This window comes from Anthonomus grandis, chromosome 3 (assembly GCF_022605725.1).
Source record: "Anthonomus grandis grandis chromosome 3, icAntGran1.3, whole genome shotgun sequence".
NCBI classification, from domain to species: domain Eukaryota; kingdom Metazoa; phylum Arthropoda; class Insecta; order Coleoptera; family Curculionidae; genus Anthonomus; species Anthonomus grandis.
In genome coordinates, this window is record NC_065548.1 from 15,289,039 (window position 1) to 15,306,494 (window position 17,456).

Below are 17,456 nucleotides of genomic sequence, written 5' to 3' on the forward strand. Positions count from 1 at the left end.
TTTTAATGAAGACTTATTTTAGATCATTAGCAAAACTTTTTGCAGATTCTTTTTAACATAATTGGGTGGTAAAACAAAATCTGACATTAAAACAGGTAACGTTTAGCTACAGACCTTAGAACATTGAAAGGCTAGAATAAGCATTGCCGTGGAACTATGGGCAGTTTGTTTATTTGCAACATCTCTGATGCATTGATGCCAAATGCTTATGTAGAAATGGCAAAAAAATACTTCATAATATCATAAAAATTAGTCACTTATTTTGACAGGCACAAAACAATATTACTGTTCCTCTTCAATAAAATTTTAATCATTTTTATTCATAAAATATGATAAGAAGACAGAAGTCAATATTTAAAGTTAAATGCATGCAGATAACGTCCTTATATTAGAGAAAAAGGCAACGTCACAACACCGTTTGATCGCATTGTTGATTCAACCGACACAAGAAATCTTTACCAGTGACGTCGTCAAAAAATATTTACATGATAAATATTTATTAATAATAGATTATGCTTAAAATTTTTAACAATATTACCGTTTATGAACTCTTTATACGTTTTTTAATGTACTTTATTAAAGTAGAGGTACTTATCTAATAAAAAGCATTTTTATTGAAATTGAATATTTTGTAATTATCTTAGATTTCTTAATAAGTTTTTATTATTCTACGCTTATGCTGACAGTATTACCTTTTTTCTATGGTGCAGCACAAACAGTACAAGTTTTTACCATTTTGACAGTTCACAAAAACACTCTGGGACCTTATATCTTTTTCAACTGAAACCTAAGAAAAAACACAGAACTTCACAAATGCTGAATGTAAACACAAAGCCGTTTGACAATATGACATCAGTTTTTGCTTGCGTTATTGCCATTCTAAAGTATTTGAAAATATGTGTTAACTTGACAACAGAAAATCGATGAATATGCTTGTAAACAAAACACCCCCCCTTGCCCCTATGCACACGTTGAACTCAAACAAAGTTGCTGTTTACTAATTCTAATCTTTTAATGTTCTAAGCTACAGAAAATGTAATACTAATTCTTTAAACAATTTTTTTCCTTTAACTGTATATTCTATTTTGGACTGTTTAATATTTCACTTTTAAAAGAATCATTTAACAAAAAAAATTCATTCAATAAATAAATTAATAAATAATCATTTTTATTCACTTTAAACCATATAATAAATTTATTTTAGATTTGTCCACAGCTGATAAGTAATAAAGAGTAAATTATTCTAGAGATTTTTACGAAAATAAATTTTTAAAATATTGTTAAAAAATACTTTTAAAACAAGGGAGTAGTTCAGATAATAAAAGAATATGTTTATTTTAATACTTTCAAACTCGGAAAGCACAATATAGAGAGGTGGTATCTGCCGACACGTGTTTCTGCTTATTAACGCCTTCAGACCAAGGCAACCAAAATAAAGAACCGAGTTTACACGGCTTGCAACAAATAATATGGTTTTCTACCTAACGCAGTGTATACCAAACTAATACCTCACTATAGCAAACCACAACATTTCTACGGGCTGTTTAAAATTGGTAATGAATAGATGAACTTTTCACATTTTGTGCACCTAATTTGACTTAAATTATATTAACCATTACGACATATTTTAATTAAATTTGTTACCAAAGAAATGTTTACATATTAATGTGCCTATAGAAAAAAATCACTGATAATAGTGATAAACTCAGCAGGAACACAACATTTTTAAATTGTTCTGCTTTGTCGTTGGAGAAGATGATGGAGCTTTTGGAGATATATCTTTGTACACTCAGTACGAGGAATTCCAATGAATTCATCTTTTTAAATATAATGATGTAACGAATATACAATTACTAACTATTGCTTAGCATCAACCCTAGTTATTGTTTCAGAACGTGCAGACGATGCCGAAGCTGACCATTTATAAGCATACAACCAAATATATTTTTTAATGTTTTTCCTAATATGGGCTTTTAGGTTTGATTCGTGATTAAATAAGTTTTATTAGTTTTAATGATAAAAGGTTGTTAAGAGAATTATGCAGACTTAGGTTTTTATGACGTATAAAATAAATTAATAGAATAGAAAATTTCAAGAAGGAAAGAACGCGAACGAAAGATGGAAAAAATGCCCTTAAAGCGAATGCTATTTAATATACTTTATTTTTCATATTTTTTCCTTTTGTGCAAATGTTAATTACAGAGTTGACAATCTATACTTTTTAGTTGTGATTTTTGACTAATAAAACCCTCAAAATTTAATTACCCTACTTAGAACCCTATAAAAATTAATTAAATTACTTATTGTAAACTTTAAATTAGTTAAGACGCGGATACTTTTTATTCTCTCATTTTAATTTTCATTCTCGTTAAAACTACAAGTAGACTTAAAAATATTCACTACAGATTTTTGAAAATAAAATTAAATTTTTTACACAACTTTTAACGAAACTTTATTTCCCCCTTTCCAGAGCTCAAGGGTTTTATTTTTGGAATAACAAAAACATGAATATCAAAACTTTTAATCAAAGCCAGTATACCAGATATTATTTTCAATTTCGATATTCGGAAGTATAATAACTTTTTATATCCCATTTTCGAGGGAATTTTAAGAATATTACGCGAACACAAAATCTTCTTTTGTCGTAAAAATAAATTAAATCCGACAAATTAAAAGCTTTACATTTACATTAAATACGTGTCTCATATTTAAAATTAAATTACGTGATTACGTATTACGCAGAAGATACAACAGTAGCAAGCTTTTAATTTAAATATTTATTTATCAATTGACCTAATTAAACTGTTTTTGCAATTCTGAGTATTTGTGGTTCAGGTAAATATATTTTAAAAGAAAAAGCTGTGACAAATAAAAAATAATATTGGAGGGATTACTTTTTGTATGAAAATTGATCCCCGCACTTGAGCTCTATAGGTTCCATCACAAAATCTTATCTTAATTGACAAGGGATATTGAGTAATACTTCCTCTTAAAGCTTTGATAATCCTCCTTCCCTTTTTGTGATCCGATTTTCTCTATTGAGTCGATTGATAATTGTATCATTTTAATAATCATATTAAATCAGCGTTCATTTAAAGAAAATTATGAAGTTTGCAGTTATTAGAGAGCAGAACAACCTAAAGTTTACTGCAAAATTGGGATTAGATAATAATATGATCTTAATTTGTAAGTATAAGGCTGCTTAGTTTGGACACAAAGTGGCACTAAAATAACAATTTTAATTAACCCTTGGCATTACTTTATAGTGCAAAAAAAGTCACAATTTTGATAATAATTGCCTATTTCAGGTTTCTACCCCAATAGAAAAAAGCAGTTTAAGTAAACATTTCAAGTTAACCATTTGCTACAAAAAAGTTATCTTGGCAAGACTAATTCGTCTAACGATTTTCAATAAATTTGCAGTATGTTTTATCACAAAATGAAAAGTCATGATGTTTTTAAAATGTCTCTTAAAAAGGTCATAACATATTTTTTAAACCGAAATTTGCCTTGAGTACATTTTTTTAGTACAAAGTTTCTTAGGTTGGGTACTAGTCGGCACTAAATTGACAATCTTTAAATATTTTGTCGTATATAGCAACTTAAAGATTTCTGACCCTCACAAAAGGTAAAGGTAATTGCTAAAAATAAGCTTTGTACCAGTATGCTGAACATTCAGACTGCTTTATCCCTTAGCTCCCTACTTGTTATTTAATCTATATCCTGTATTTTCACCGATTCATCGTATCTTATTACTTTTGCCAAAATAGCTTTAATATTTTGTTTTAGTATATTGACAAAACTATTTTTTTAACATATTCTTTCTTAACCCTTAAATGCATAACTTTTTTTTGTTTTGGGTAAAAAAAAAATGTTTAGGCTTAAAACATGGTTAGAAAGCTGGAAAAAATCATGAAAAAATTTTTTTTTTATTAGTTTTTTTTTCTTCAAATATTTTATTGTTGCAATTTTGCAATATTGTGCATTTACAGACAAATTAGATTATTTTTTTATGAAATCTTTTAAAACAATTTTAATTTTTTTTAAGCATAATACCACTCCACATTTATTGCACGCGATGTCGGTGTATCCGTTGCAACTAGAAAGTTTGCATCTGGTTTTTTTCGGAAAAAACTGGGCAACGCGAGACTTGATGACATCGAATGTCTTTTGGTGGTACGTGCTGGGCATTTCCTCGCTGTATCTTAGCTTGAATTTCCCGATCTAATGAACTTGATGGTCTACCTCTCTTGACCGTATATTTTTTCACATTACAAAGACAGTTAGCAACTATGCTTCTAAATTTTGATTGTTGCAGTATTTCCGACAGTTTTCCTTTTACGTTTATAACCTTTTTATATAAAAGCCATGCATTTACCAGAATTAAATCCAAGAAATGGTCAAAAACTCGTAAATTCCATTTTCTACTATTTTATTCGATATCTTCCTATAAAGCTGTCCATTAGGTCAACCCCTGCCATATGACGATTATATTCGCGAATATTATTGGGGCACTCGATTTCAATGTCTTTGCATTCTTTCTTGCATCTTTTGACAGTACCAAGAGGCTGCCGGCTAGCATAAGTTGACAGGAGAGAAACGCATCTATTGTCCTTCCAAATAACAGGGGACAATTCAACCCCAATGGTAAGCTACCACGCTTTTCCTTTATTAGTTGATTATCGGTTGGTGGTTTACAATCTGGAATTCTATTACGACGAACAGTTCCAAGAGAATATATCCCCCTTTTAGCAAGATATACCATTAGCTCTAGAGTAGTGTAATAATTATCCCAATATAGTATATAATTCTGCATAGTAGGTATAATCTAAGATAAATGAATTACGATATTTGCAGACGCTCCAATATCAGGTTGTTCTTGTTTGATGATTTTTACTCCTAGAATAGATTTCAAATTGGTAGGCAAATCCACTTACACCCACCAAGACGAAAAGTTTAAAACCTCATTTGTGAGATTTCGTGGGCATATACTGCTTCATGAAGTGTCGCACTTTAGTTGAACACATTTGCTCATTTACAGATAGGGCTGGTTCCAGAGGGATGCTTGAAATTTTTTTATTTAGGCGTTCAATAAATGGTCGCAACTTTTTCAAATTTATTTATATAGGCATGACATTTCGAACGTCAACCTATATCCGTATTCCAGTATGATCGTACATTTGGCAAGTTTACTATAGACGTATAATAATAGATTCCAATAAAGTTCCTTGTCAGTGGCAAAAAAGCTAAATTGGTTGTTTGGATTCTTTTGAACGCAATACAAATTGGTTTCGTTGACGATTTTATCGATTAGTTCATCATTCAAATTTTCAACGTTTTTTTTGTATCTGTTTCGGAATAATTCTTTATTTTATTAGAAGGCCCGATCTAATCTTCTTGATCCTCATCGTCTTGATCTGAATCACTCAAAATGTAATTTTGAGTCTGCTTCGCTATTAGTATCCGAAATATCCATTCCATCTGATCATCATCACTATCTGACCAGTTTTCCCATATGGACTGCAACTTTTTATAACTCGATTTCAGCTCATTTTATATGTCAAATTATGAAAATACAAAATTTTTCTATATTTACTACTTCGGATAATGTTGCAAATACGCAACAAAACAAAAATATAAACTAAGCGCTAAATGCACAATGTTGCATATATGCACAACGTCCACAAAACTATTTTCTTTTTGCATCTAGCAAGAACAAAATATATTACAACCACAACACTGAACAGCAGGTAACAACTAAGAATATTATTTCTAAATATCAATATGTAGCATTATCTATGAGTAACTCTTTGTATTACACTCTTTAAGATACTGTTGTAAATATGCAACGATAAACACTCGCGAAATAAAATATTTCGTTGGCAGTTTAGGATAGGTGAAATAGGTTTGTAGCATTTTTACAACATAATGCATTTAAGGGTTAAATCAGAGCATACAGAATATACCGATACTTAAAATACACCAAGCAAATTGTAACTTTGGCCTCTTATGTAGATTTAATGATAAAATTAAAAAGACAGAATGTATCAAATACCTAGGAGTTTACTTGGATGAAACTTTTTCTTGGAAAACACAAATTAAATATGTAACAGATAACGTACGAAAGCTTATTTTAAAATTTTATGAATTAAGAAATATTTTATCATTGTAAACATTAACATCAATATTATTTAGCTTTAATTAAATCAATTTTAAGCTATGGTTTGGTTGTCTGGGGAAGTGCGGGTAGCACTGTTTTATCTAAATTAAAAATAACACAGAAATGGATAATTAAAATTATGATTTTTAAAAACAGACGATACCCTACAGAACTTGTCTTCAAGGAAAGCGACCTGCTTTCACTTGAACAACTTCATATTAAGGCAACTATAAGGTTAATGCTTAAATCATCATTTTATAAAAAATAAATTGATCATGGGATAAATACCAGAATGGCCTAAGCTCTATAATATGTTGCCAAATAAAATTAGATCAAGTCCATACTATAAGGTAAAAAAAGACATAAATAGGTGGATAATAGAAAATAAAATAGAAATTTCCTATCTCGTTTAATTTACAATGATTTAGATATTAGAATAAAAGCATCATATAATTAAGGGCAATTATTTTGTTAAGCCTGTACTAGTTGTGTCATTCCTAATGATTTTAAACATCTGATTTCTTCTTCAGTGACTCAAGCCCATTAAATATTAAGAGTGGCGCTGAAGATACTGAGTAAGTTCTACTACACTCCTGTTCTGACACATCGTCCTGATAACCTATCATTAAGTTACTGTCAGTGCGAATAGTTTCAGAGCACTCTCTCCTGCTAAAAGATCTTTTTTAAAGAAGCCCTTTCTGATTTCTTTGAGTTTTTTCAGTTACTTGACTGTCCTGTCCAACTTAATTATATAAATTTCTGTAAGATTGCTGTTAATCAAGTAGTGGCCTAATTACAGGATCTTCTTAAATACCAGGCCACACGTTCTTTCAGAATACTATTTATATCCTTCTCTAAAATCATGTGTATTAATCAGACCAATACTAAGAAATACAAATTAAGAGTTCTGTTGATAAATGCCATGTCACGTAACTGCCTTTTACGATCGGGAATGTCTTTTATACATGTAACTTATAAAGAATACGCATCATGTGCACTGATTGGATGAATGAATTTTTGTTACTCTTTGAGTATATCCTATGTAAATTCTAATTTTCTAAGAAGCATTATTTTATGAAGTAGTGAGCTCAACCACAAAACTTACATAACACTAAAACCGTATATAATACTTAACTTCAACTATAAGTTTTTGATGAAGTTTGGTGAGATAAATAAATAATACCGTAGGATAGGCCTGAGATAACTTTCATTAAAAACCGAGGCTTTCTTTAATAAATAAGTTAGATTTGAGTTAAAATCACATTCACGAATTGGGCCGATTAAAATAAAAGAAACTTTAAATCGAGCGATGTATTACTTGACTCCTTCCACATTTAATATTTTTGCGAGGGAATCTATAGGGCTCCATGGTTTAGGTGAGGACTTTATCTTCAGTATTATTGTCCATATGTCAGAGTTTTACAAAATATTTTTGTGATAATATAGCTAGTAAATTCCAACATTACGGCCTTAATAAAATTATAACAAAATTTTTGATATTAATTAAAATAAAAGAGAAATTAACTTGTAAGACCTTCTTTATCATGAAAAAATGGTTTACAATATTAAATATGCCTACAGAGACATTCTGGGGCGCCTTCTGATTGCTCTATTTTGTAACGAAATTGGCAACACTGCCAATTCTCCCTGTTCTTCCAAAATAACACAAGAGGGCACACCGCACGACAATCTCTCGAGATGCATGGAACGTTAGCGAATCTTCCTGACAATGATCTGTCGAGTATATAAGGAGCCGCGTCGCCGCTGAGAGGTCAGTTCGGTTTGGAATATTGGCGCGAGATTTAAATCGGACATAAATAGTAGTAAATTAATATTTCTAGTAGTCGTCAGTAATCGTGTTTAGTAATGTAAGTGTGTAAATAAATCAGTTGACTATTTTTATGTATCAGTATTTTAATTCACATTTAACGAACGGGTAAAAATGCTCCAACATGCTTTATCATTGAGTTCAGTGGAGTTAAGTAAACGATTTTATTTTCTTAATACGATGTTGCCGTACCGATATAAAAATAGCCAAATGCTACGATATATTGTTAATATTAATTTGGCATTGTACTAAGCTGGGCTCTGCAGATTGGTCTTACATTAATGAAGACAAAATTGTGCAATTATACAGTACATAAAGTATCTACTACAAAATATGTGAGTCAAACTGTACATAAAAAATTGGAGTAAGCACATTTAATTTTAATTCTTCAAGCTTTAAGAAAATTAAAAATGCAAAATAATGTAAGTCACTGCATCAACTTGATTATAGAACTCACACAAATATGTCGTTGAACACCTTTTCATATACTCGTATTGGACCAATTTCAATATTTGAGAGATGTTTTGAAGTCTATCAAATAGCATCAGTACTAATAAAGTCTAATACATAATTAACTATATGAAATTAGATGATAATTAATAATAAAGTTAGAAGTAACTTTAACATAAATCATGAAAATATAAACTCTTTATTAAAATTCAAGGTTTTAATGAAAATCATAGGTATTAATTAATTATACTTCTATATCCATTTTGTATATGTTATCCAAGCATTCTTTATATTTGTAATTAAAAATATTTTACGTTATGTAGTGTAGTGTCTAAAAATTATTTTATAGTCCCAATTTATTATTTTTATGACTTTAAATAAAATACAAAATTAATATTTTTATTATTATTAATATTTGTTTATCTTAATATCTTATTTAAAAAGAACAATTAAAATTTATTGCATCTATAGGAATAATCAATAAATAGCCATTTGTCGCTAAAGACAATACATAAAACTAGATGGTTAAGTTAAATGGCCCGCGAGATCATTCGATTTGGTCTCCCCTTGATCTCTTTTTGTGGGAATATTTGAAACCGAAAATGTATGCTTTATAGCCCAAATACTTTTGGAACTGCATTTAATTAATTAATATATAAATATTATAAATTAAATTAAATTTAATATCTCGGCACTTATCACTGCAACAAAATAAAATAAGATCGTCATATCGTAACAACCCCCTTCATTTGAAAAAACAAGGCTGAATGATTATAGTAATAGAATTTATGTACATTTAAATATATCTCTTTAAATACGGAATTTCCTTTTGTCGTGGAGATAAGTTAAATCCAATAAATTAAATGAAAACACTGGAATTAAATGGATATGTCTAAGAATATATTTCAAATTTAATTGCCTGGACAAGTTTTACGCCGTACAAACAAATTTAGCAAGCTTTTAATTAAAATTTTAATTTACCAAATCACTGAAACATTAGCAATTTAAACTGCTTCTTGCAAAAGTAATTAAGGTAAAATACCTATTTATATATAAATGGTAATTAATCGATATGAGGCGAACGGTTTCTTGAATTAATGAGACTCTTACGTTATTTAAAAGATGTTATATTAAAAAAGGGCTATCTCTGATGTATCGGAAAATTTTCCTGGATGCACTAATAGTGGCTACCAATTTTCAGATATATATCTATACCGATGTTAAATTTATCGACAAATATGAAATTCTTTCTTTTAACTTTACTACTCTATAATTTAAATAAGTTTAAAACGTTTAGGACATCGTCATAGAAACATTTTTGCGCGAGTTTATCTAACGAACACATCCCTGATTTTTTCCCTATTATAACAACACAGATTGTACATATAAAGGATACCCAGGCATAATTAAATGATACATTCTCTATTATACAATATTTTAAGAATCTTAACAGTCGCGATCCGAAGGTACGAGAAAGATGGAGTAAGCGGCGGACACAACATTCACGAGATGTCACACATGGGAGATCAGCGAATTTTCCGGGAAAATGGTCTCCCTTATACAGGGTGTCCGGAAAAAGGAGGCCAATCCACCGGCCACATATAGGGCGGACCAAAATAATGCGACTTTCTTTATGCCATTTTTTAATTGGGTGCTCGGTATTCAATATACAGGGCGTCAAAATGAGAAATATAAAATCGTTTATTTGAAGTAAATCGAGTGTTTCATAAGATATTAAATTCAAATTTGGTGTGGGGGAGTTTTTTGGAACGAGAAATTGAAATCCGTTCACGGATTTGCTAAACCTTGCAGGGGGCGCCACCTGCGGTATATTGCATGTGTTAAAAATACCAAAAGTTTTTTGTACCCCTGTATAATAAAATTCTAGTAAAAAAATCTAATTATCTCATATTTTCTTGTTAAAAAAGTATTCTTAGTAAATGTCGGCCTGAGAATACGTTTATTAGATATCTTAATTTTAAAATCTAGACATTTTAACAAGTTAACAAAATACACGTCAATTATTTTTTAAGTAATCCCAAGGGTATATTCCAATAATACCCGGGTTTCTTTTGATAAAAAACTTTTTATGAAAACTACCTATAATAACTTATAAGAAAGCAAGTAGGTATCGCCCTTATCGAAAAACGTATGCAATGCATTCAATAAATAATAAATAAACGGTTTATTTAATTCATTAATTTCATTAATTTTTCTTCTGGCTTAACTACAATCAGAGGAAGGGACAAAAAATAGAAAAATAAAAAAGTTTCAATCATAAAATAAAAATAAATCATGAAATTATTCGTCTAATAAGTATTCTTCCTACAAGTTCAAAAATATTTGAACGCGTTTTATACCACCAAATATTTTTAAACTTCAATAAACTCTTACCTGATAACCATCAATCAAAGTGGCTTTTATAAGAGACACCGCTTTACAATGACTAATGATTTAGTGACGTAATATTTGCGCATAGTTGCGATAATAACAGCGTTCTTATTTTGCTTAATTATTCCAAGGCACTTAATGTATACAAAATTACTGCGGATTTAAACAAATTGCAAATTTTAATAAATCAGTAAACCTTATTAAATCATCTTCTAAAATTCATAATCAAAAAGTGTTTTTAAATTGTGATTACTATAACGAAGCCATATCGAATTAAGCTCTATTCGCAAACCGTTGCTATTTGCTTAGCTATAAAAAATATAAATAATGATTTTGAAATGCTGCAATAACCGTCAAAAGTAAATGCCCTCCTAATTCAACAAAATCGACTAAATTTCTTTTTGAGAATTAAAATTAAATTAAATTAAATGATATTAAAAGAAGACTTTTATTTTTAACATAGTTATATCAAGGTCTCTGTGAGAATAGAAACGACGTATTTCAATAAATTAAATGAAATGAGCATTTATATAAGTAATATCAAGCTGCCTTTCGTTAACTCTGTTCGCAAGCTTAAGCAACTTTCTCTAAGAAAATCTCTAATTTAAACGTATGATAGCTCATTAGAAGTTCTTTTCAGCAACCGCCACGTAGGGTATAATAACTTGCATAAATCCTTGAGGAACGGTTCCTTAGCTTTCATTAGCTTCCTCGATTATTGTAATTTTATTTATTTTTATTATTTTAAAAAGCGTAATAAAACATTTGAAAGCTAAAAGGCACATTTAAATGATTAACGAGAAAAGAAAAATGGAAAATATACCGTTATAGTAAGCAAAGAAATAGTACTAGTTTATAATTATTGATCTTCTACCACTTTACATATATTTTTAAGACGAGTTTTGAACGGCATTCAATGAGGGTTGACAACCTGCAAGCAATAATAAAACAATGATAATCGAATAATTTCTATGGAAAAAAAAATAAAATTGTGGTCAAAAGATAAAATGGTGGATAAATCTAGCATAATAAAATTACTAAAAGACGACACATCGTAGCTAGGGGCTTTCGATTTATGTAGTTATTACCCATTTCATTGCCCATATGGTATAGAAATCTTTTAACTACCATAATAATTAAAATTTTAAATATAAAAACCTTTTGTTTAGTGCCAGTAGATATGCCTTTCACATTTGAATTCAGTTTTATTAGGAAGTTGCCAGTAATAAGCACTCAATTGTTTTTTTATATTATAATTTATTATATTATACTCTCTCGTTAGGTAACTTATAATTAATATAGAGGGTTGTGATTAATTAACGAATAAATTCAACATAAGCGCGGCTACTTTTTTTTGAAAAAATCATCGGAAAATTATGCTCAACACGAGCAGTTTCTCAATTAATTTTAACAAGTACATGAAATTTTTGTACTTCTTTTATGTTTAGAAATTCTAGCTGTTTAATATATTCTCGTTAAACCTATGTAAGCATCATCGCATTTACAGCATAGAATTTAATAAATTGCATTACTTCTGGGTCCTTTGGTGTCTTTATTTTTAATTTCAAAAATGAACCGTTTGGTGGTGCTTTCATTCTTAAAAGCAATGCTAATATTATCGTTACTATTGTAGATACCTAGTCATTATTTAAACGAACGATTTTAATTAAAATAAAAACTTTAAAAAAATTTTGTTTGAAAGAGGTATTAGATTTATAGTTTAAAAATCTTTCTGGGAAGGATGGTTTTTGGTACCAATCATATATTATCAGCGTTAAGTGTTTATTTATTCATCGGTTTTTTAATAAATTTTTGGTTTGGGCATATTTATCAACCGTATATGGTCAAGGTATATTTATTAAACTGTAGAATGTACGTATATCATATACGATTCTGTTTACAAAAGGGAAAAAATTGCGGTCTTAAAAGAATTGACAAGAAATTTACATAGCTAGTCTGTACACTCGATCACTGCACCTCAAATATGTGATAAAATGACCCCGATATCACATATGTGCCACTGTGTAGGATACGATATACTTTTCATACACGTATACATATATATATTATAGTGTAATAATGAAATATCATACACAAAAAAATAAAGAAAAAAATCGGAAATGCATTAACGCGTATGAAACCATAAAAAAACTCAAGAATACAAATTTGCTCAAAACTAAACAAGGATTTAAAAAATAAAAATCGAAAACAATTATTGATGTGGCAGCACAAGCCATGGTATAAAGGCACATCAAACGAATGGTTTGGGTTATACAAGGGATTCTTTTAAAAACTTATTTAAGGAATGTGGAACTAGGAACTAACACTAAAGAATAGACCAGGAAGAAGTCATGGAAGAGCAGAACCGCTTTCTAGCTTAAAAAGCAAAAAGCAAGCTCCGGTATTAGTGTTTCTATCAAAATTATTAAAAGAGGACTTCGCGCTCGGGAATTATTTAGCAGAAGACAGTAAAAACTTCTAAAACTTTTAAGGAAAAATAAAACTGACCGTTGAAATTGGTGCTTGAACCATGAGAGTTGGACCAATATCTTATTGTCTGATGAAACCAGAATCCGCATACGATCCGATGGCAAACTTGCATTTTAAGAGGTAGAGTGAGACAAGCTAGATCCCGAAAATACTGTATACAAGATAGGAAATGTAATGATTGGTAAAAGAACTGCGTTAAATCTCAGATAATAAGCCCTAATAGCTCAAAAGTATATTGATTTAGTTAGAAACTGTAGTTAGGCTCTGAAGAGCTGGATTTGGTAATTTTTTCTAATTTATGACAGCTTCTTACAAGGTGAAGGTGTTGCAGTTTGAGAGTAGCTTTCTTGCACACCGGATCTTAATTCTATAGAGCACTTATGGAATTAGATCAAAAGTAAGATTAAAGCCCGTCAAAAATCCTGGTAACAAAGAACAACTTATACAGGTGGTTTTAGAGGAATAGCTAAATGTCGAAGAAGAAAATAAAAACTTGATCGATAGCATGCCTCGTCGAATTCGTGCCTGCATCTATGGTGAGGTGGCAATACTGATTATTCAAATTATTTAAACAGCATTACTTCTTATTAGTTTAACATTTTCAGTAATTATTATTATCGAAATCTACACTTTTTGTTATTTGTTATTTTATTTATTTTTGTAAATAACTTGGTTTGGGAAAACTGCTCTTTAATCCTCAATGACATTTTTTAAATTAAATTTTATTTCTCGAAATTACGGTAATTTTATATAAGTTTGGTTGTATGTATTTCTGTGTGGTGGTGGGCCATTTCTTAGAAAACGAAATTTAGGATAAAATCTAATTTTTAGAATCAAAGAAAAAGTAAAATAAATTTAAAAAATACAGTGTTTCAGTATAATTCATCTATTATTGAGAAGATAAGTAAAAGGTTCCCTGCACCAACAACAAGATCATTTTCGCAGTACCAAAATTTAATGTTGATTATAGCTTATGAATAGTCAAAACAAAAATGTTCACATCTGTTTTTTACCTTAAATCATTTGCATATAAAAGGTCTGTACAAAAATGCTAATCTAAACTCCTATCCAAATATTATCTACAAGACATAATCATTAAAATTTAAATAACTTTTGATCTATTGATTGTCCTTACTTAGTAAAATATGCAGCAACATCCTTTTTCGTTCTTATTCAAAATAAAAAGAAATCATTTGACAGAAGATAACAACAGAAATTAATGTAAATATTTTTCAACCGTAAAATTAGAACCAACCGGGAGTGTAATTGCTATAGTCACGAAAAAAGGAGATTTTCTGAAAAATATCCCTATAAAAGTTACAAAAAAAAATACATCGGTATAATTCCACATCATTTTGGTTAAGTAGTTTTTGTGATAAAGGATCAATTTAGCCCAGGAAGGGAAAAGTCTGTTAATAAAAGTATTCATAATTTTAGTTTAGATCATCTACCAATTGTTTTACGAATAGGAAAAATTATTGGGAGTTAAAAAAAAATGTTTTATGTCTTCCGCGACTTCCGCGCTCCTTGACAGAGGCAACACACTAGAATGAATTTAAAATTAAAAAAGATAAAAGACTTAAAAGTTACGTCCAAGCGGCTGAGTGATAAAATTAAACAATATTTTTAGCAATTCCTTAGTTCCTAGATTATTCCGTTATTCCTATTATATTTTTGATATATAATAAAACATACTTTTCATACTTAAATAAGAGAAAATGAGATGAGTTGCTAAAAATATAAAGTGCATATAAAAAAATTTAGTAAAATGGTTTAAACATTTTAAAAATATTTACCGAAAGTTTGACCCGAAGAAATTTTTTCAATATTCCTATAAATATTATAGAGAGATATTTTAAGACATATTTCTACAGGTTTTTGTAATATTTGGATGCACATTTATTAATTACATAGAATTTACTTTTTAAGGTAGATACTACTATATAATATTATATAGATTTTAATAAATTTCATTAATATAAATAACTTACTTATTATAGAGTACAATATCCGGTAGCCATATATGTTCAGATGGGACGTGCAAAATTTCTACTCCGCCATAATCGTCAGGGTTCCATTTCAATTTATAATCATTCCATTCCTAAAATTGCCATGTTGTTATTATATTATCATCAAAAAATATTATCATTATATTATAAATGTTATCCGATATATTAACGCTTATGTCACTCCTACTTTATCTAAATATTGCTCTATAGAATATTTGCGTAAAAACTAAGACTACTAAAAAAAAGTAATATATGTACACTATGTCTATTGTTTATTCAGTTATCATCCTTTGTCTATCTTATACATGGTGCGAGCTATGACTGCGCCCTAAAAGCTAAAATTTTTCGTATTCACCCTGTATCTTAAAAGCACAACGAGTTAATTTAATTTTAAGTTAGTTTGAAGATATCCTGCAATTGCTACATGGGACTTGCTACATGAATAAATTGGAATGAATATATGGGAATACATGGGACACATTGTATACTGCCACACTATATTTTATATCACTTTGTTTTACAAATATTTGCAATATTACAAATATTAAAATAATCAATTATTAAATTAATAAAAATGTTAAGTTAAATAAGTTCTTTAAAATTTCTCAATCCCACAATTTCTAAGCTCTCTGGCTGTAAAAAGATACATTTACATTATATTTCACTTGGAAGGGAACTTGAAAAATGTTAGCTCTATATATGGTGAATAATGCAACCATTTATATTGAAATTGCATTCAGGCTCAAATGACTGCATTGTTTCCAATATGCCAAGCTGAAAATTATCAATTTTACTTCCAAGCAGAATTGAATAAGATAACGTCTTTTATCCAGTGGGATTTTTATTTCTGGATTTTATCGTTAGGAATCTTAAACTACTTTTAACTAAAAAATTAACTTAAACAAAATTAATTAATAAGCATTTTTTCTTGCATCGTCTTATACTCGTATATAACTATTATATTTTAATACAAAAGCACTATAAGCAAACAAGATCACAGCTTAGATATAAATAGCTTAATATTTGCCGAAACTAGAATTATTATGGCAAACTTATTTACCAAATTCTTTTTTATAATGTTTGATAAATCCACATTTAAAATTCTTGAGCCTCAGAAATTCATTTTCATTATCCTTTTATGAAATTTCTATTTTTAAAAAAAAATTTTTGAACCTTTTGAGAGAAGATTCTCTTTATACTGATTTTTGAAGTCCTTTAATAGACTAAATTTTTCAATTTATAATTTGCGTTAATTTTTTTCAATCAAAATGTTTTGTAGTTTTTTGCTGAAATAATTATCGGGATTGAATGCTAGGGATTAATTTTTTGGTGTGTGTATTTGGTTGATATAATTTTGTTTTTAAGTTTTCCTAACTTTTTTAACGCAAATGATCATGCTGTGCTTAAAATTTAAAATTGATGAAGAAAACTCGAACTCTGAAATTTCAGTAATTATCATTTTTAAGTAATAACGTAAACTTATCTTAAATTTTCTCTGTGACAACTGCCAGTCAGTTTTACTAGAAATACCATCAATTCTAAAAGCTATTGGCGAACCTAACACAGAACTAAGAGTTAAAGGATGGGCTTAAAATTAAACCATCCTACCAAGCCATCGACAACAGTGCTGGTATGTACATTGGTACTAAATAATGATTTTTTAATTGAGATGCAAAAGCGTCAAAAGCGTGCAAGTAATATTATAATTTATAACCTAACAGAACAGAACCATGACTTGAATGATGTAAAAATTCTTTGCGAGTCAATCAATGTCGCAAATGTGGGAATAAAAAATACTTGTAAGATGGATAAATTTAAGAAAAATTGTCAAACGACCCTTAAGGTTTATTCTAGGGTAGAGATCAGACGCTGTCAGTACTCCGAACTAGAAATGTTTACTTTGGTTCTGATCTGATGAAAATGTAGTTTCACCCTGAAACTATGGTGTAAGCTAAATACAGGATCTCAAATAGAGATAAAAACATTCAAATAAAATACTACTTAGGATCATTAAAACCAAGTAAAACTAGCTACTGCCAAAACACCCAAGGATTAAGAATATAACTGGATTGCTTAGTCACTCACACATTTACATGTTATTATGATATTGTTGTCTTCACAGATACAT

General features: G+C 29.2%; 1 protein-coding gene across 1 annotated transcript in view; it reads right to left on the reverse strand.

Annotated features, from left to right (window-relative positions):
- The window catches only part of LOC126734607 (acetylcholine receptor subunit alpha-like 1), a 73,266-nt gene that overhangs the window by 30,459 nt on the left and 25,351 nt on the right, over window positions 1-17,456 (reverse strand). Inside the window, exon 4 of the mRNA XM_050438298.1 lies at window positions 15,311-15,420. Coding sequence (XP_050294255.1) covers window positions 15,311-15,420 — 110 coding nt within the window. The remainder of the gene's footprint in view (window positions 1-15,310; window positions 15,421-17,456) is intronic.